Source organism: Somniosus microcephalus, chromosome 1 (assembly GCF_052327205.1).
Source record: "Somniosus microcephalus isolate GS21.2 chromosome 1, FLI_Smic_1.0, whole genome shotgun sequence".
Classification (NCBI taxonomy): domain Eukaryota; kingdom Metazoa; phylum Chordata; class Chondrichthyes; order Squaliformes; family Somniosidae; genus Somniosus; species Somniosus microcephalus.
This window is the reverse complement of record NC_140987.1, coordinates 341,097,048-341,118,620: the sequence shown is the minus strand read 5'-3', so window position 1 is coordinate 341,118,620 and position 21,573 is coordinate 341,097,048. Positions and strand designations below refer to the sequence as shown.

General features: G+C 46.9%; 1 protein-coding gene across 3 annotated transcripts in view; it reads left to right on the top strand.

Moving 5' to 3' along the window:
* The window catches only part of LOC147124941 (connector enhancer of kinase suppressor of ras 2), a 1,271,510-nt gene that overhangs the window by 1,149,870 nt on the left and 100,067 nt on the right, over positions 1 to 21,573 (top strand). For all 3 annotated transcript variants that reach the window (XM_085995047.1, XM_085995029.1, XM_085995038.1), the window contains 2 exons: positions 1,890 to 1,963; positions 2,260 to 2,331. In XM_085995047.1, the coding sequence (XP_085851173.1) occupies positions 1,890 to 1,963; positions 2,260 to 2,331 (146 nt within the window). The remainder of the gene's footprint in view (positions 1 to 1,889; positions 1,964 to 2,259; positions 2,332 to 21,573) is intronic.

Sequence of the window (21,573 nt, the reverse complement as noted above, 5' to 3'; positions counted from 1 at the left end):
CTCCCCCACACTCCTTACCATTGCCGAGAGGCTCTCTGACAGCCTTGCCATTGCACCTATCATCTCCGTGTGCATGCCCATCACCCTTCTTCTAAAGGTCTCCCCATCGAGGTCCTCATCTGAGTCCTGTGCAGCAGAACTCGTGCGCAAACATGCCCTCTGGGGAGCTGACTCCCGAGCTATCCTTTCCCCCTGGCCTTGCTGCAGCCCACTCATCCCCGGTGCATCACCCTGTGCAGATCCCGCTACTATACTAGCCTCTAAAGAACGCATAGTGCCAGTATCTGAACTGGTGCCTGCGGGTGAGACATGCAGTGACGCGGTGTGGTCTTCCTCTTCCTCTTCTTCTGCCTCGCTCTCTATGGTACCCTCAGGGACAGGCTGCTCAGCTGCTTGCTCATTATCTGAAAGCATAAAGGCGCAAGAGTCGGATTAAGGTGAGGGGAGGGGGGCAGGAAGAGAGAAAGGCATGCATACAGCATGATTAGCTGGAAAGTGCGAAAGGCTTGTGGGGTGAGGGGGAAGTGGGATGTGAGAAGAAGGAGTAGAGGTGAACATACCATTGTTGTCCCCAAGGGAGGCAACATCGCCAGTGGCCACGGCACCCAATAATCTGCAGCACTCTTTCCTCCAGCTCAGAAAGTGGTTGGATGTCAGGTTGTCCCTGGCGTGTGCGCTCCTGCTTCCTCCTGTTGTGAGCCACCTTGGCCTGCAAGAGAGAGGCAAGTGTGTGTGTGAGTGTGGAGCAATGTGTTTGGAAGATGTGCCTGCCATTGTTGAATAGCTGCCATTGTATGCAAGGTGTGAGATGTGGGTGTGAGTGTTGGTAGGTAGGGATTGTTGGTGGGAGAGTGCTGGTGGTGTGGTGCTTCGGGCAGTGTGTGCAGACTATGGTTCAGATGGTGGTATGTAGCATTTGTTGAAGCATTGACTCACCCTGACCACCCGAGTGAGGTCATTAAATTTCTTCTGCACTGTGTGTAGGTCTTGGGGACCACAGTGCTGCCCAAGACCTGCTGGGCTACCTCCCTCCACATGGCGCAGAAGACTTGCGGTGAGGGCCTCCTGCCACTTGCCAGGTAGAGCACCGCCCTCCATCTCTCAACAGCAAAAACCAACGTCTCCAATGCTTGGTAGCAGAATCTGCGATCTCTCTCCCTGGGCCGTTGATTTGCCATAATGACACCTCCTTCAGTGGTCCGGTTCCTTCTCCTTGGCCTACTGATGCTTGCTGAGACAGCTGCAGAACCATCAACGCCGAGAATGAGGTTCTGCAGCATGATTGAACCTCTCCTTTAAGAACTGGAAAGAGCCTGTGGCAATGATGAGTAGCGATTAGACTGCACCTGAAATTGCTTAGCGCTTTGAGTCTAATGCCACTGAGCTAGGTCATTAGCACTTGATTTAGCGCTCCCATCCTTTGAGCGATGACACTGAATTTTACGCGCAGCGAGATTCATTAGCGCCTGGTGCTAAATCTCAAACTGATGACCTGATAGAGGTCGTTAAGATTATGAAGCAGTTTCATTGGGTAGATGTAGAGAAGATGTTTCCTCATGCAGGGGAGACCAGAACTGTGGGCCATAAATATAAGATAAGTTAAGGTTTGTCACACAAAAGCACAAGGTTTGAATGAAATCTCGACTGGAAGAGTTAATGGTTTGATCAGAGCTATTTTAGAAACAAGTTAAATGCTTGTAGTACAGAAATGAACTTCCACTAATCCCTATTTTCGTCATAGTCTAAACGGTGTAGAATTTAAAGACATTATAAGTTGACATATTTTGCATCACAAGAACAACAAAAAAGGTCTCCTTTAAGACCCGAAGCTTCATTTTACATATCAGAATAATTTGTCCTTATCACTGGGTTCTGTGCTTTCTTGACAGGATGAAAAGGCTGAGGGATTCATCAGTTTGCCGGAGTTCAGGATAGACAGGGCTGTTGAATGCAGACGGAAATAGTAAGTGTTGATCTGGCAGTGTGGTCGTGCAATTTGTTAAAAAAAAAGTGTGTAAAAAGTGTATAGTGTATTGCACGTCGGCAGCCTGTTTTACATCTCTCCTGATTGAGGTCAGGGGAAATAAAAATTGGGAAAGAGATGTAAAGCAGGCTGGCGATGCGCTATCACCCATTTTACATTATCGCACAAAGTCAAGATCTACCCCACAGACCTATATAGTTCCATTGAAAATTACATTCTAAAAATAATGAACTTCCTTTCTGCTGGTGTGACTGTGATATTTTGTTTTTCTGAAGCGCCTTCAAGGCTTGCCATCCGAAAATTAAGAGCTTCTACTTTGCAACTGACTGCTTGGAAGAAATGAACAGGTAAAAAAGTTCCATTCTGACAGATTATATTAAAATGGTGACTTGAAACTTAAACAGCAGTGTGTTTTTTGACCAATTTACCCATGCCCTCCTTGCATATAAATGGCAGATTATGAAGAGTGGATTGACTTGGTAACTGATGAGCAACAGTGAAATTGTGATCAGTGCCAGAGTGATCATGGACCATACCACAAAAGGCGTCAATAACACATTCTGCATGCACGATAAATGGGTTAGAGATTCAAAACAAAATATACAAATTGCTGCTGGCGATCTTCGCGGATGAACGTTGACCGAGTTTGTGTATTTTAACGCAGGCGTTGAAACCCATTTGCTTAACGCTTGCATTAAACTAACAGATGATTTTGTGTGAATGCGTTTGCCTACTAATATCCTGTCTATTAGGGCACTTTGTAGTGGGTGTTTAGAATACTTTACATTGTTGTGTGTTTAGAATATTTATATATTTGAACATTCCTTTTAAATAAATTATGAATGGAAAATAGGTCCCAGTTAATCAAAGTATGACATAATTTCATGAAATATAAACTGTTAATTGCCTACAGTTTAATACCAGTTGGCCCCTCAATATTTGCTTCAACTAGAATTTTTTTTCATGAATAAGCTCTTCAATTCTGGGCATCATACTTTAGAAAGGATGCTAAGGCCTTAGAAAGGGACGAGGGACTTCAGTTTTGTGGAGAGACTGGAGAAGCTGGGGTTGTTCTCCTTAGAGCAGAGAAAGTTAAGAAGAGATTTGATAGAGGTGTTCAAAATTGTGAATTGTTTTGATAGAGTAAATAAAGAGAAACTGTTTCCAGTGGCAGAAGGGTTGGTAACCAGAGGACATAGATATAAGGTGATTGGCAAAAGAACCAGAGGTGAAATGAGGAAACTTTTTTTTTACACAGCGATTTGTTGTGATCTGGAATGCACTGCCTTGGAAGGGTGGTGGAAACAGATTCAATAGTAACATTCAAAAGAAAATTGGATAAACTGGAAAGAGAAACATTTACTGAGCTATGGGGAAAGAACTGGAGAGTGGGATTAATTGGATGGTTCCACCAAAGAGCCGCCACAGGCACGATGGGCCAAATGGCCCTCTTCTGTGCTGTATCATTCTATGATTTTATGATTCCCATTTGATATGTCATTGCTGTTACTTTGGTGTAACCGTCAAAAATATTGGAACTTCTGATGTGTGACTGTAGATGCCTTTACAATTTTTTTAATTTGAAGGACAAAGCAAAGATTTAACCTTGCGGTATGTGCTTCAATGTTTGTGCAAAGTGGGGTTATTGTAACAACAGTTTCTCTCAAACTCTTTGCAGGCATTGTCCAGCTGAGTTGGATTGACATTGCCTCATTCCACTCTTAACTCTCCAGTCATAGCCAGAGAATCTTCTGTAATGGCCTCTCTTCCTGCACCCATACTGTTACCTCTGAAATCCCCCAAGGATCTATCCTTGGCCCCCTTCTATTTCTCAGCTATATGCTGCCCCTCGGCAACATTATCCGAAGACGTGACATCAGGTTCCACATGTACACTGATGACACCCAGCTCTACCTCACCACCACCTCTCTCGACCCCTCTACTGTCTGTGTATTGTCAGCCTGGTTGTCCAACATCCGTCCTTGATAGGCCGCAATTTCCTCCAATTGAACATTGGGAAGACAGAAGTAAAAAGATTATCACCGTCAAAATAAATCTAAAATCATTTTATAGCCACACACTGATGCTTTAAGGGCAGTCTCAGATTCTATTAAAGTGCAAGGCTACCTTTTTTCTTTGGAAGGAGTAATTGACAGCCGCTGCACAAGCCTAGGAATAGCTGTCAGTGATATTCACAGATAAGCCCTGAGTGGGTTTGAATGATGTTCATTTGTCTGCTATTTTAATGCATTTGTTAATCCGTTTATTTTAGATGGTTAGCACCTTGCTAAAATGGCAGACAAAGGAATGTCACATGAGTGCGTTAAATGTTCAGCCACTAATATCACCAACTGTGATCTCCAGGCTTGAGTTTCATCTGAAGAATTTTGTACAATATGCATTCCACTTCCAAACCTTTCAGACATTCTGTGTCCATCAGAGTTTATGATTCTTTACAGCATCATAGCTGAGACTAACTAGCTTCATCACTCACAGAGTGCAAGTTATGCTTCTTCAGTGACATTTAGCAGTATTCCCAAAACATGATGAGCTACAAAAACAGATCCCGGTTGCCAAGCAATAGTCTTTTTAAAATCCAGTTCATTTGTATCAGGCTACAAAAGATTAAAAGCGGACAAAAGTTTGTCTGACGAGCTTCTGTCCGTTATTTAAATGAAGGCTTTCACCCACTTAAACTAGCAGCTTAAAATCACATTTTAAATAACCGATAGAGAAATGTCATTTGAACGTGGTTGGCATTCATCTTCTGATATCGGCAACAGTAATCTATAACCTGTTACATTGCTTGTAGGTTAGTCTTAAATTGGGTGGGAGGAGTTTCAGTTCTGGTGCATGCTTGTCATGAGTATGCTTGAGTTTTACAAGGAGTAAAATATAAATCTGCCTTGCTGAGATTGAGCTTTTTAATTATTTTCTTAAAATCCAAAATGTGATGGTTCTGATTAATGTAAGATGAGCAATAAGCCACCATTTCACTCTGATGATTTATTTTCTTGCCACTTCCAAAAACAGCAATTGAATTTAAAATACTTCATTAAGAAAATATTCCATCTGTGAATATGCAACATAATCAAATACAAGTTTACAAAGAGTCTGGCAAGGATAATAAGTTCAGGAGAATTGTCAGAAACTGTTTGTCCTGGAATGAGGGAGGATTTTGTAATGCTTTTGCTGCTGTTTCTGTCTCCTGGCCTGACTATCTCAGCTGGGTGAGGAGGGTAGTCAGGGACTTCGCTCTAACTGAAAACAAAGAAAGAAAAAAAAAGAGACTTGCATTTATATAGCACCTTACGTGACCTCAGGACATCCCAAAGCACCTTATCTGAAAGACGGCACCTCCGACAGTGCAGCACTGCACTCGGCACTGCACTGGAGTGTCAGCCTGAATTGTGTGCTCAAGTCTCTAGCATGGGTACTCAAGCCCACAATCTTCCGAATCAGAGGCGAGAGTGCTACTAACTGAGCCATGGCTGATAACTGCTGTCATTACCGCTCCATCGACTGATCGGTGCACATGCTACAAGTGACCCAAGCTGGACAATGTGCGCTGCCCTGCCTCCAGGATGGAAATCCTTGTTAATCAGCAGGCATCCTATTCCTATGAAATAATATTTGGCCAACTGAAAAAACAATGAGCTTCAAGTATCAGGACAGTCCTAGAGCCATGAACTTTGAACCTTTCACATTGGCCCAGAAATTGGTGTCGGGGGCTTCCCGCGGGTGCAAGCCCCCGACCTACACTTACATAGCGTGCCAACAGTTGAAGCCTGGCCCTGCGTGGATTTCCTGTCAGTGGCCCGGTTCAGCTCCCGGCGCACTGTGCTTGCGTGATCCAGCGGCGCAGTTAGTTCAATGAGCCGGCTGGGATCACGTGAGCACTGGGCAACCAATCGGAGGTTGCAAAAGTTCATTCATGAGTTTGATAGTAAGAACTGTCAAACTCATGAAAACTCCGGGCGCCCAAAACAGTACTTAAACTTCAAATAAAAGTTAAAAAAAATCCCACAAATTAAATGAACTATTAATAACTGTAAAAAACGAATTTAAACAATTATTCAAATTTTTGAAAAATTTTTTTTTTTTTTAAATCGGGTCTAAAAATACACTTACCTTACTGTAAAGTCTTTAAAAATAATAAACCTGTGGAAAAAAAATTCTAACTTTAATTAATAGACCACTTACCTTTTAAAACTAAGTACTTACGTCTGCTTTTTTCTCGCGTAAAAACTGTAGGCCTTCACGCACGGGCAAACCTTTAAAAAAAAAAGGAATTTCAGCGCGCACGCACAGACTCCTGCGTGCACGCATTTGACCTCTTAACCCCTTGGTTCAGAGGAAAGGAAATGCCGGTTTTCCGCGCATGCTGAAAACCGGCACTTCCATCGGGCCCACGCGTGAGTACACGGTGCTTACTCACGCATTGGGACCCGAATTACTGGGCCTTAGTGTTCAATAACTGCAATTCCAAAGCCATCAGATTGTAAAATTTGGTTAGACGACAAACTGTCAACCAAAGTCACTGATTTAATATGCAGATGACAGAAGCAGAAAACAGATGATAGATCTTGCACATTTTACTGACTGTGGCCAACAGTTCAGTTGCTTATTTTGTGGCGTACCGATCACAGAAAGGACACAATCCGCTTTTCGGTCCGTAGACTATAAATCCCTGGGCAGCTCCACAATCACGAAAGTCTGGACAACACTACAAAACCCTTCGGAGAAAGGCAAGTACGCACATCTCAAGGCCGCGCTCCTTAAAAAATTCACAGCCTCCCAATTCGTGCGCAACTACCACCTCCTCGACCTCCCGGGCCTCGGTGACTCCACGCCGTCAGACTTGCTCTCACACATGCTTGCTCTGACCGACGAGAAACCACCCGGCTCCCTCTTCCGCACGCTCTTTATCCGCCAACTACCCCCCAGCATCCGCCCGGCGATCATGGCGTCCAGCCTCACGGACCTCGAGGACCTGGCCGACGAAGCCGATAAGCTCCTGTCTGCCGGCTCCAACCATGCCGTCACCCCCGACCTGGCCTCCGCAGCGTCGGCGCGCGCGCCACCCTCTATCGCGCGGCCACACAGCTCGGCCACGAGACCCCCCAGGCCCCCACGTCCCCCAAGCCCTCCGACCCAGGGCTACTGCTACTTCCATACCCGGTTCGGCGCACGGGCACGCCGCTGCAGCCATCCCTGCACGTTTCCAACCGCCCCCACACCGGCCTACACAATGGCCGTGGGGCAAGCAGGCACGCTGCTGTACGTTACGGACAGCGCCTCCGGACGCCGTTTCCTATGCGACATGGGCGCGCAGCGCAGCATCATCCCCGCGTCCGCCCTCGAGATCCAGCGAGGCGGCTGCGGCCCTGCGCTGGCTGCCGCCAACGGCACCGACATCCGGACGTACGGCACCCGCACCGTCACCATCGACCTCGCAGGCCGCCGCTACCACTGGGAGTTTATCACCGCCAAGGTGCTCTCCCCACTCCTCGGTGCGGATTTCCTGTGCGCCCATGGCCTGTTGGTCGACATGCCTCGGCGCCGCCTCGTGGACATGAACACCATGTCACCTATCCCGGGCGCCATGGCCCCCCCCCCCCAACCCGCCGAAATGGCGTGGCAGTGCCGCGCCCGCTCAACATACGACTACTCAGCACTCCTGGCTGAGTTCCCAGCCCTCACCAACCCGATCTTCTCCGCGAAAGTTGCTAAGCATGGGGTAGAACACTTCATCCCCACCACAGGCCCACCGGTGTATGCCCACGCCCGCAGGCTGGACCCGGCCAAGCTGGAGATCGCGCGGGCCGAGTTCGCCACAATGGAACAGCTCGGCATCATCCGCCGCCTCCAACAGTCCCTGGGCCTCCCCACTCCACACGCCACCAAACAACGCCACCACGCCGGATCGGTACCCCATACCGCACATTCAAGACTTCTCGGCTAGACTGGCCGGCCGCTCAGTCTTCTCCAAAGTCGACCTGGTGCGCGGTTACCATCAGGTGCCAGTCCACCCCACGGACGTCCCCAAGACGGCCATAATCACCCCTTTTGGGCTATTCGAGTTCCTCCGAATGCCCTTCAGCCTCAAAAACGTGGCCCAGGCCTTCCAGCGGCTCGTGGACTCGGTCCTCCGGGACCTGAAGTTCCTCTTTGTCTACCTGGATGACATCCTGGTAGCTAGTTCCTCCAAGCAGGAACACATCGAGCACCTCCGCACCCTGTTCCAGCGGCTCAGTGAGCACGGGCTCATCATCAGCCCAGCCAAGTGCCAATTCGGCCTCAGCAGGATCGAATTCCTTCACCACCACATCACGCAGGACGGAGCCATTCCCCTGCCCGCCAAGGTGCAAGCCGTCCAGCAGTTCCCCCGGCCTACCACCATCAAAGGCCTCCAGGAGTTCTTGGGGATGATCAACTTTTACAACCGCTTCATTCCCGGAGCGGCCTCCCTATACGAAGCCCTCCAGGGTAAGAAAGACAGAATGGCGATCGAGTGGTCGGCGGACATGTTGACCGCTTTCGACTCGACCAAAAAGGCGCTCGCCGACGCCACCATGCTCGCTCACCCACAGCCCAACACCAGGGTGGCCCTCACCACGGACGCCTCCGACCACGCGGTCGGCGCCATGTACGAACAGTGGGTCGATGGGGCCTGGCAACCGCTGGCCTTTTTCAGCCGCCAACTGCGCCCCCTGGAGGCCAAATACAGCGCCTTTGACCGCGAGCTCCTCACACTGTACCTGGCAGTCCGCCATTTTAGATTTCTTCTGGAGGGCCGCCCCTTCACCGCGTTTGTCGACCACAAACCCCTGACATTCGCGATGGCAAAATCTGCGGACCCGTGGTCAGCCAGGCAACAACGCCAGCTCGCCGCGGTGTCCGAATTCACCACGGACATCCGGCACGTCTCCGGTTGAGACAACGTGGTGGCCGACTGCCTATCCCGCCCCGCCATCCACAGCGCCCACCTGGCAGTGGACTATGCTCAACTGGCAGCGGAGCAACGCACCGACCCCGATCTGCTCTCCGCGCCCACAACCCTCCCAGGGCTGCGACTGACCGATGTCGCCTGTGGCCCATCCGCCATCACAGTCAAATGCGACACCTCCTTGGTGCAACCCCGCCCCGTAGTCCCGGCGTCCTGGCGAAAACGGGTGTTCGACATCGTCCACGGCCTCTCACACCCCGGCACCCGCGCGTCCATTAGACTGGTGGCCAACCGATTTGTCTGGCGCGGCCTGCGCAAAGATGTGCGCGTCTGGTCCAGATCCTGCATAGCTTGCCAGCGTGCCAAAATCCACCAGCACGTCAAAGCCCCACTCGAGGAGTTCACCGTGCCAGAAAGAAGGTTTGACCACGTCCACATCGACCTCGTCGGCCCCCTGCCACCATCACAAGGTCACACGCACCTGCTGACAATCGTGGACCGTACCACCCGCTGGCCCGAGGCCATTCCACTGACGTCCACCACCACTGCCGACATCGCGAGGGCGTTCATCGGGACCTGGGTCGCTCGGTTCGGCGTCCCCTCCGACATGACGTCGGATAGAGGCCCGCAGTTCACCTCTGATCTGTGGGCTGCCATCGCCCGAAACCTCGGGGTGGCCGTTCACCGCACCACGGCTTACCACCCCCAAGCCAACGGACTGTGTGAGTGATACCACAGGTCCATGAAGGCATCCCTCCGCGCCAGCCTCGAGGACGAGGCTTGGATCGACCGCCTCCCGTGGGTGCTACTTGGCCTACGCTCCGCCGTCAAGGAAGACCTGCAAGTCTCGGCGGCGGAACTCGTGTACGGCCAGCCGCTGCGCGTACCCGGAGAGTTCCTGCCCACCGCCACGACCCCCTGGTCGGCTGACCAGCAACGCCGCGCTTTCGCCAACCGAGCACAACAGTTCGCTCCGGTACCCACCGGCCGGCACCGCGAACCAGCAACCCGCGTACCACCTAGCCTGCACATGGCCAAATTTGTTTTCATGTGCCATGACGCCCACCGAGGATCTCTACGGCCCCCATACGACGGACCCTACAAGGTACTCCAGACGGGGAACAAGTTCTTCCTCCTCCAAGTGGGCGGCAGAACTGACAAGGTGTCGGTCGACCGGCTCAAGCTAGCTCACCTAGAGCCCGACAAACCCGTTCAAGTGGGCCAACCCCCACCGCGGGGCAGACCGCCTAAGAGCCCGACGCGTCCGACCGCCCCGCTCCCGACACCAACCGCCAAGAGCCGTTCCGGCCGTGCCATCAAGCCGCCACGCCGGTTCGTACACTCCCTACTAGCAGATTCTGGGGGGAGCTGTGTGGCGTACCGATCACAGAAAGGACACGATCTGCTTTTCGGTCCGTAGACTATAAATCAGGCGTCATGCCTTTAAGAAGGATCACACCTTTAAGAAACTCGATCTGCAACATAGTTAAGCCCAGAGCGGGGGAGGGGCAGTCTAAGCTGTGGACTGATGAAAGACAGTCGGACTTGGTGTAGTCTCTGACACCATTTTTGTGTTCAACATGTGGTCTCAACAATTAAACCTTTTCTGTTGAACCTCTCCGAGTTCAGTATGTTCAACATTGGAGCACTTACCATGATAAAACTCACGTTATCAAGCATCGATTAACCAGTTAACACTTGGCAGCTCAATAGTCGACTCTAATTAGGATTGCTCCAGTCCTTACAAAGCTTCTAAAGTGACTCAGACGTGACTGTGATCTCTCTGGTAGAGGAGAGTCTGACCAGAAGCTAATGGTATACATTGTAAAAGTGATCTTGACAATAACCATTTTCTGTAGGGAATCGACACAATTAAAAAGTTAATCTTTCCAAGAGAATGAAGGGAGCAAAAATTGTTTCAGTGCACAGACAGTGCGTTAAATGGGAGTAGAATTTTTTGCCCTTGTTTGACTCACTCACTGGAATGCACAGCTTTATTCTGCGTATGCTCCGGAAATTCAGATGCATTTGGGTGCACTAAAAGTATCGGAGGTCCGTTTGATTAATCAGAAGGCAGATGCGAGAATGCTGGGTAACTGGCTGAACGGCCATTTGTGCGGTATAAATAGCACAATGCCAACCAGTGCAGCTGTCGAGTCCACTCCCTCTGTGAGAAAAATGGAGGGAGAGCGCCAAGAGAGTAAATCAGCGTTTACAGATCAAGGTGGCCTGAGGGCACAGCAAGGTGCTATGTCTGGAGCAGGGCACAAGTCACCAGTGGCAGGCAGGTATGGGGAGCAGTCTCACTGGTGGCCAACGCGAGCTCCTGCACTAGGAGACACTGGAAGGGTCCCCAGGAGAAAAGGCCAGGCTTTGAAGAAAAGTGCCAAGATAAGAGATAAGAATGAATGTGAATAACAGTATGTATGTAAGTCACCATATTTGTTGAATACCATTGTATGTTTAACCAAAACCCAATGTACTCCAATAAAGGCAGCACAATGGGACATATGAACATGGTTGAGATTAGCCTAGCAGTGCCCCAAAAAAGGAGAACCCAGTTGAGAAAGACAGACGACTGACTACAATTATTTACATGCTGCTGAAAATTACAACGCATTCCATCAGCTTTCAAGTAGTTCCACAAATGTTTTGCAGGCAACGTATCTTCCCTTCAGGCAAGCTATGCATAGATCCATAAAACAGTGCATATTCATCCTCTCCTTGCAGAAGTCACAGAGCACACCCAGCCGGAGGGTCAACCAAGCCTCTCACACACTTCAAAGACACTATTGTGGAGGTCATTTTTTTTTATTCGCTTATGGGATGTGGGCATCGCTGGCAAGGCCAGCATTTATTGCCCATCCCTAGTTGCCCTTGAGAAGGTGGTGGTGAGCCGCCTTCTTGAACCGCTGCAGCCCATGTGGTCTACTATGAACCTTTAGATACCTGCGTATCAAAGGGTGGGTGATGCATTCTGGAGGAGAAGATGATGTACCAGGTTTGTATAATCAGATACCTTCCCTGTTTCAGCAAGTGTAAAGCATTGGCTGTGTTGCACTGGGCAATGAGCTATGTAATGTCTGCATAGCATTAACTTGCCCAATTATAGGGATTCATTCAGCATGCGCCCTTTGCACCTTGTTACAGTTATGCCAGAAACCTGCGAGGAGCAAACTGATCCTTTCACCAATGAGCCTCACCCCAACATTCACCACTTGAAGTGAGCACCAGCGCACACAAAGCATTCTGTGAGATTTAGGGAGGAGTTACCTGGCGAGTCACTCCACATGAGTGTAGAAGGAGCAAAGAAAGAGAGTGAAAAAAGGGTTGGTTGCTGCTGGGTGGAGGCATAGCATCGCCACAGACCCTGTGAGTCACTTAATGCATCCAACCTCATGGGGCCCAGCTATTAAGCATGAGCAGGTGCATCAGTCACTTAACTCCTGGCAGAGCACATGGGAAACTTGGTTTGCTACAGTTGTGGACCCTACTACCCAGCTGAGCAGTGCGGTGAAGCAAGTGATCTCTTCGGGCTGTCACTGAGCAGCATGCATCATCAGTGTACGGAACACCTCAAGCACAAAGACGCTGAACACAGTTGGAGCATCTCTCAGCAGTGCTACCACTGATGAAACCGAGGCCTTGAGCTCTGCACAACGTGATGGAACATCAGTTGGCTTCAACGGGCTTGAACAAACTCCAAGTAGCCATGAGTGAGAGATGCAGAGATCACTCGGCAGTGCAATGCTCGAGGTTCAAGCAGAGCAATGTAAGAACTCTCTTGTCTTCAGCTGTCTCTGAGTAAATGACAGGAGAAGCCTTGAGAAGCAAACAAGCCCTTTCAGCCAGAAGAGGACAGACTATTCCTGGCACACATGCAGCACATGTTGAGATAAGTGACTGAATCACAAGAGGTTCAGCACCAGACCTTCTTAAAAATTTGTTCTTGGCAAGTTCTTGGGTGACACCACCAAGGCACGATCTATTGCCCATCCCATTCCTGGCTGGAGGGCAGGATTTACAACAATCCAGCAGCTTTTATATACATTTTTCATAGTACCAGTCCGCATATTACAACATTTATTGAATTCAACTTCACAACTCACCATGGTAGGATAAACACTGGGCTACCCTACCCTATAATCTCTCAGGAAACCTCCATACCGGATACCATACCCAAGTACTTCAGAAAGCCTCTATACTGGCTAATGTACAATAAGAACATAATAAGAACATAAGAAATAGGAGCAGGAGTAGGCCAATCGGCCCCTCGAGCCTGCTCCGCCATTCAATAAGATCATGGCTGATCTGATCCTAACCGCCAATCTACTATCACAGAACTATCTCCTGAATCTAACAGAATTAGACACATGAAATAGGAGCAGGATCAGGCTACATGGCCCCCGGGACCGCTCCGCTACCCACAGGGCCATGACCGATCTGAACCTAGACTCATGTCCAAATTCCTGCCCGCTCCCCGTAACCCTTAATTCCCTTTACTTCTAGGAAACTGTCTATTTCTGTTTTAAATTTATGTAATGATGTAGCTTCGACAGCTTTTTGGGGCAGCATATTCCATGGACCTACCACCCTCTGAGTGAAGTAGTTCCTCCTCATCTCAGTTTTGAAAGAGCAGCCCCTTATTCTAAGACACTGCCCCCTAGTTCTAGTTTCACCCATCATCGGGAACATCCTCCCCGCATCCACCCGATCCAACCCCTTCACAATCTTATATGTTTCAATAAGATCGCCTCTCATTCTTCTGAACTCCAATGAGTAGAGTCCCAATCTACTCAACCTCTCCTCATATGTCCATCCCCTCATCCCCGGGATTAACCGAGTGAACCTTCTTTGTACTGACTCGAGAGCAAGTATGTCTTTTCTTAAGTATGGACACCAAAACTGTATGCAGCATTCCAGGTGCGGTCTCACCAATACCTTGTACAACTGAAGCAATACCTCCCTATTTTTATATTCTATCCCCCTAGCAATGAAAGCCAACATTCCATTGGCCTTCTTAATCACTTGCTGCACCTGCATACTAACCTTTTGAGTTTCGTGCACCAGGACCCCCAGATCCCTTTGTACTTCAGTACTTTCCAGTTTCTTGCCATTAAGATAATAATTTGCTCTACGATTTTTCCTGCCAAAGTGCATAACCTCACACTTTCCAGTATTGTATTCCATCTGCCAAATCTCTGCCCATTTACTTAGCCTGTCTATGTCCCCTTGCAGGTTTTTTATGTCCTCCTCACTCACTACTTTCCCTCCCATCTTAGTATCATCTGCAAACTTTGATATGTTACACTCGGTCCCCTCCTCCAAATCGTTAATATAGATTGTAAAGAGTTGGGGACCCAGCACTGACCCCTGCGGAACACCACTAGTTACTGATTGCCAGTCTGAGAATGAACCATTTATCCCAACTCTCTGCCTTCTGTTAGATAGCCAATCCTCTATCCATGCCAGAATATTACCCCCAATCCCGTGATTTTTTATCTTAAGCAATAATCTTTTGTGTGGCACCTTGTCAAATGCCTTTTGGAAGTCTAAATACACTACGTCCATTGGTTCCCCTTTATCCACCCTGTATGTTACTTCCTCAAAGAACTCCAGCCAATATGGAGGCTTCCTGAGGAGTACAATGGTATGATAGCCCAGTGGGTATCCCACCATAACATGTTGTTTGGTAGGCCACGTTACAGAGCACATCACTGCCAACTGATTTCTGGACATATCATAAAGCACCCCTGGTGTGGTCAAAATTTGGAACTGTTACTTGAGCCCACCAAATGTCTGTTCAATGATGTTCCTACCCATCGAATGTACTTCCTGGTATGCTCTTTGTTGGGCAAAATGAAAGTCATGCAATGGTGTCAGGAACTCGGTGTCAAACAGGTAAACTGCATCTCTGCACAGCCAAGTGATCAACTTATTTTCATTATGGAATATGTGGAGGACCCATGATTTCCTTAAGATAAGAGCACAGTGTGCAATCCTTTCATTTGCACATTTGCTTTTAATTGTTGCCTAATGAGCCCGTAACAAAGAAAGCAAAACATTAGGACTGGGGCAGTGTTTAATGTACATTTAAGTGGCTAAATCCCAGGAGTAATCTTGGGAGAATTGCAAGAAGGTCCTATGCTAACATCAAATGACTACAACAACAACAACTTGCATTTATACAGTGCATTTAACATAGTAAAACGTCCCAAGTTGCTTCACAGGAGCCTTACCAAAATAAAATTTGACACCGAGCTACATAAGGAGATGTCATAGAGTCATAATGGCACAGAAGGAAGCCATTCAGCCCATTGAGTCCATGCTGGCTCTCTGCAGAGCAATCCAGTCAGTCCCATTCCCCCGCTCTATCCCCGTAGCCCTTCAAGTCTATTTCCCTCAAGTGCCTATCTAGTCTCCCCTTGAAAAAATTGAGTGTCTCCGCTTCCACCACTTCCGTCGGCAGCGAATTCCAGGTCATCACCACTCGCTGCGTAAAATAGTTTTTCCGCACATCCCCCCTGTATCTCTTGCCCAAAACCTTAAATCTGTGTCCCCCAGTCCTTGTACCATCAACTAGTGGGAAAAGCCTTTCCCCATCTAGCCTATCCAAACCCATCATAATCTTGTACACCTCTATCAAATCACCCCTCAACCTCCTTTGCTCTAATGAAAACAAATCCAGCTTCTCCAATCTGTTCTTGTAGCTAAGATCCCCCATACCCAGAACCATTCTGGTAAATCTCCTCTGCACCCTCTCAAGGGCCTTCACATCCTTCCTAAAGTGTGGTGACCAGAACTGGACGCAATACTCCAGTTGTGGCCTAACCAGCGCTTTGTAAAGGTTCAGCATAACTTCTCTACTTTTGTAATCAATACCTCTATTTATGAAGCTCAAGATCCCATATGCTTTGTTAACCACTCTCTCAATATGTCCTGCCACCTTCAGGGACCTATTCACATTAACTCCCAGGTCCCTCTGTCCCTGCACACTCTTTAAAACTGTGCCATTAAGTGTATATTGCCTCTCTCTGTTCCTTCTGCCAAAATGCATCACCTCACACTTCTCTGTATTAAATTCCATCTGCCACTTGTCTGCCCATTCTGCTAGCCTTTCTAGGTCCTGTTGCACCCAATTGGTATCATCATCACTGTTTGCCACACCCCCACATTTGGTGTCATCTACAAATTTAGAAATTCTACTCTGTATTCCAATATCCAGGTCATTTATATATATATCACAAAAAGCAGTGGCCCCAGCACTGACCCTTGGGGAACACCACTGTCTACCATCCTCCAGTCTGAAAAACAGCCATTTACCACAACTCGCAGTTTTCTGTCCTTAAGCCAATTCCTTATTTAAGCTGCCACTGACCCACTTATTCCATGAGCCTCAATTTTGTTAACCAGCCTTCTATGTGGTACTTTGTCAAACGCCTTCCGAAAATCCATGTAGACAACATCCATTGCATTCCCTTCATCCATCCTCTCTGTTACTTCATCAAAAAATTCAATTAGATTCGTCAAACACGATCTGCCTTTTACAAATCCGTGTTGGCTCTCCTTAATTAGCTTAAACCTCTCCAAGTGCCCATTAATTTTTTCCTTGATTATTGTTTCTAAAACTTTATCCACCACCGATGTTAAACTGACCGGCCTGTAGTTACAAGGATTGTCTTTACACCCTTTCTTGAACAATGGTGTCACATTTGCTACTTTACAATCCTCAGGCACCTCCTCCGCATCTGGGGAAGATTGGAAAATTATGGCAAGCCCTTCTGTTATCTCCTTCCCCAATTCCCTAAGCAACCTGGGATGCAAGCCATCTGGACCAGGCGACTTGTCCACTCTAAGCATTCCCAGACTTTCTAGTACATCCTGTCTATCAATTTTCACCGATACCATTGCTTCTACCTTTTTCACTTCTACCGATATTTTGTCAGCATCCACCTCCTTAGTAAACACCGATACAAAGTACTCATTGAGTATTCTAGCTTTGCCCTCTGCCTCTAAGCATATATCACCTTCTTTGTCTCTAATAGGCCCTACCCCGCCTCTTACTGAAGGGATAATTACTAGTCCTAACCCTTTTCGGGCTACCCCAGATCAGGCGTATTCCCCAGACGTTCACCTTCAACTAAAGCTAGAGGTAGCTGAATTCTATAAGACACTTAATTGGGTCTAAAGGTTCAGACTATCTCTCCCTAAAGGAAAGGAATGACCTGAAGATATTACCGTCCTCCAAGTAGCACTTTTAATAAGTTTAACTAGACTGTAACCTTCCGGATATTATGAGGGTCCGGAAAACCCCCCCAGAATTCTGCAACTCCTCACAAAAGAGTGTACAGAAATTGAGTTCGCGAGTTTGATACAGAAACACTATTTGAGACAATTCTAAAAATATATAAATTTATTAAAGAGCTGACATACAGCTAACAGCTGGTGATTCAATCACAACTTTAACAGTTCAAAATATAAATAGCTTACATTTCTTATTCTCAGAGATCCTTATTCTCAAATCTTAACTTCGTTACATTTTTACATTTCTTATTATTTCCAATCCAGAATATCCACCAAAATCAAATAAGAGTACCTTTTGATCCCTGAGACTCAAAGAGTTAAAAACTTACAGAAGTTGAGAATCGCTTGCCCCTTCCAGCGACTTCTGACTTCCTATCTGAAAGATCCATATTTTATACTCTTTTTGCAGTGGTATATTCTTTGAAGTTTTCTGCTGATGTAAGCTAATTATCTCTAGTCATTCTTTCTGTTGACTTCTTTCTAATCTTACTGTCAGTTCAGCTGCTGCATGCATAATTATGTCTGCTGTGTAGGTGTTTCAAAACTTATCATAAAAATGGTTATAACAGATTTATCTATTTGATGCCATTCTTACGAAGGCCTTCTATTGAATTCTTAAATCACTTTAACTGGTTGAAAGCAGATGTCGTGTCTCCTAACTGTTCCAAGTTCAATACAAACACAATGTGATTGCTTGGTGCATCTATTGAAGTCATATTTACAAAGTCTTCTGTTTGTACCTTTTACAATATGTAAATCAAAAACACTTCAACTAGTCCAAAGATGTGCGGGTTAGGTTGATTGGCCATGATAAAAATTGACCCTTAGTGTTAGGGGGGATTAAATACGTGGGGTTACGGGGATAGGGCTTGGGTGGGATGGCTGTCGGTGTAGGGACCGGGTGCTAGGGTTTGGATGATCAGCCATGATCTCGTTGAATGGCGGAGCAGGCTCGAAGGGCCGAATGGCCTACTCCTGCTCCTATCTTCTATGTTTCTATGTTTCTAGGGTGTTTGTTTTCCTAGCCATCTTAGTTGGTTATATTACAGACTTATATTTCTTGTCTTTCATTTGATGCCATATTTATCAAGGCACATAGTTCTTTAATGTTCTGTGTTTCTGTTCGAAGTGTCAGTTTTTAACACTTTAAACTGGGTATAGCTATTGTGTTGGTTCCAAACTGCAGACTTCTTGGAAGCAACCCTTTGCTTCTTCAATAGGGCCATTGTTTTAGTATTTACAACTAATTCCCATTTCAAAAGCTTGTATGGTGTTTACAGCTTTGTGTCAACAAACCATCTTATTTCAGAAGCCTGTATTCACAGCTTGTGTCGTTGAGGCTTTTTAGATTTTCAAACCCAGTTTATCATGTTTTAATAAAGTCAGAATTCTGTTCATAGGATGGCGTATTTTTCTGAAATATGGCTATTCCTTTACATTACTACCCGCTTACTGTTTACATGCCGGTAGAAGATTTTTGGGTTCCCTTTTATGTTAACCGCCATTCTACTCTGATATTCTCTCTTTGCCAATCTTATTTTCATCTTCACTTCCCCGCTCATCTTATTGTATTTGTTAGGGCAGATGACCAAAAACTTGAACAACGAGGTAGGTTTTAAGGAATGTCACAACAACAACAACTTGTATTTATATAGTGTCTTTAACATAGTAAAACGTCCCGAGGCGCTTCACAGGAGTGTTAGAAGACAAAAAGAAATTGACACCAAGCCACATAAGGAGAATTTAGGGCAGATGACCAAAAGCTTGGTCAAAGAGATAGGTTTTAAGGAGCGTCTTAAAGGATGAAACAAAGGTTTAGGGAGGGAATTCCAGAGCTTAGGGCCTAGGCAGCTGAAGGCACGGCCATCAGTGGTTGAGCAATTAAAATCAGGGATGCTCAAGCGGGCAGAATTAGAGGAGCGCAGATATCTCGGGCGGGGGGGAGTGGGGATTGTGGGGCTGGAGGAGATGACAGAGATAGGGAGAGGTGAGGCCATGGAAGGATTTGAAAATAAGGATGAGAATTTTTAAATGCTTAATTGGGAGCCAATGTAGGTCAGCAAGCACAGGGGAGAGGGGTGAAAGGGACTTGGTGTGAGTTAGGACATGGGCAGCAGAGTTTTGGATGACCTCAAGTTTATGGAGGGTAGAACTAGGGAAGCTAGCCAGGAGTGTGTTGGAATAGTCAAGTCTAGAGGTAACAAAGGCATGGATGAGGGCTTCAGCAGCAGATTAGCTAAGGCAAGGGCGATGTTACAGAGGTGGAAATGTGTGGCCTTAGTGATGGCATGAATATGAGGTAAGAAGCTCATCTCGTGGTCAAATAGAACACCAAGGTTGCGAACGGACTGGGTTGAATTTTAATGGGGAAGGTGGGTTGGGGGCAGGAGTGGGGGCCCGAGGCATTTGGGAAATCCTTTAACGTCAGGGCCTGATTTGAATGGGAAGCCTCTGTTTCCCACCCACAGCCAGCTAGATTGAGAGGCTGGCTAGCTGCAGGCGGGTAGGCCTGCGGCGCTAGGCCACACAAAGGAGGGAGGGAGGGATCGAGTGGGGGCTAGGGGGCAGCCAAAGAAGCACTAGGTGGGCCAGAAGTAGAGTGGGGGTGGGGGTGGCAGTTGCTATTGATCTGGGAGTGCGAGGAGGATCAGCAGCTGGGAGCAGCATGGGGCAATGGTATGGCAAGAGGAATATTTGACAGGACACCAAAAGAATTCTCTGCTCTTCACAGAATCATAGAATGATACAGTACAGAAGGAGGCCATTCAGCAGCATCCTCTTTAGTGAAGACAGGTGCAAAGTGCTCATTTAGTACCTCAGCCATGCCCTCTGCCTCCACAAGAAGATTTCTTTTCTGATCCCTAATCAGCCCCACCCTTCCTTTGACTAGCCTTTTACTACTAATATGCTTCTAAAAGACTTTTGGGTACCCTTTTATTTTAGCCACTAATCTATTTGCATATTTTCTTTGCCCCTCTTATTCCCTACTTTAGGTCTGCTCTGTACTTTCTATATTCAGTTTGGTCCACTACTGTATTATGAACCTTATATTTGTCATAAGCCTCCTTTTTCTGTTTCATTTTAACCTCTATGGCCTGGATTTTGCATTGAGCATAACGTTGAGACTAAAGTGCTCACCGTTATCATGGAATAAATCAGACAGCAACTTCCAGAGTTCATACATGCACAGTTAAACATGGAAATCCGGAAGTTGTGATCTGAGTTACCCTGCTCCTCCACAGGCTGCGCTATAACAGTACCTCGCCGATAGACTCATCATTGAAATCAGTGTAAGGGCATGAAGTTGTGGCACTTACCCACTAGTTACCCAATAAACACACCAGAAAAAGTTAGGGCTGGTGCATTGAGGTGTAAGTGAATTTTTAATGGCTTCATCAGTCAGAGTTATTGCCAAACTACCTCTCTAGCCCTGAAAATTTAATTTTACAAATGTGGCACCTCATTCCTTTAGAATATAATTACTGTTGCAGATTTAAAAAAGAATAACATTTAAAACAAATGTTAACTTTTTGTCAGTCTCTTTTATCTCACACTCTTAATCCCATTTGTATTTCCCAATCTTTATATGCTCCTCAGGATCTGTTGGCACAAATGCACAGGTGTATATTCAGCACGCACCCTTATGCAACTTTAGTCCTGTCAGTTTGATAGTAACAACCTTTTGAACTTGTTAAGTGTGCCCCTCAGTCACCTCAGAATAGCTTTCAAATGTGATATTGTGCTGCACTGAAACTTATAGATATATTCTGCTTGGCTGTTCAATCAATTGGAGTATGCAATGAAGGTTCACGAGATTGATTCCTGGGATGGCAAGACTGTCGTATGAGAAGAGATTGAGTAAACTAGGCCTATATTCTCTTGAATTCAGAAGAATGAGAGGGGATCTCATTGAAGCATACAAAATTATTACAGGGCTTGTTAGGGTGGATGCTGGGAGAATGTTTCCCTTGGCTGGGGAGTCTAGAACCAGGGCCACAGCCTCAGGATAAAGGGTAGACCATTCAGGACTGAAATGAGAAGAAATTTCTTCACACAGAAGGTGGTGAATCTTTGAAATTCTCTACCACACAGAGGGCTGTGGAGGCTCAGTCATTGGGCATATTCAAAACAGAAGTCGATAGATTTCTGACTAGTAAAGGCATCAAGGGATATGGCGATAGGGCCGGTGAATGGAGTTGAGGCAGAAGATCAGCCATGATCTCATTGAATGGCGGAGCAGGCTCGTAGGGCTGAATGGCCTACTCCTGCTCCTATTTCTTATGTTCTTAGTATTCAAAGATTGTAATTCTGCTGTTGTATCTAAGAGTAAGTGTAT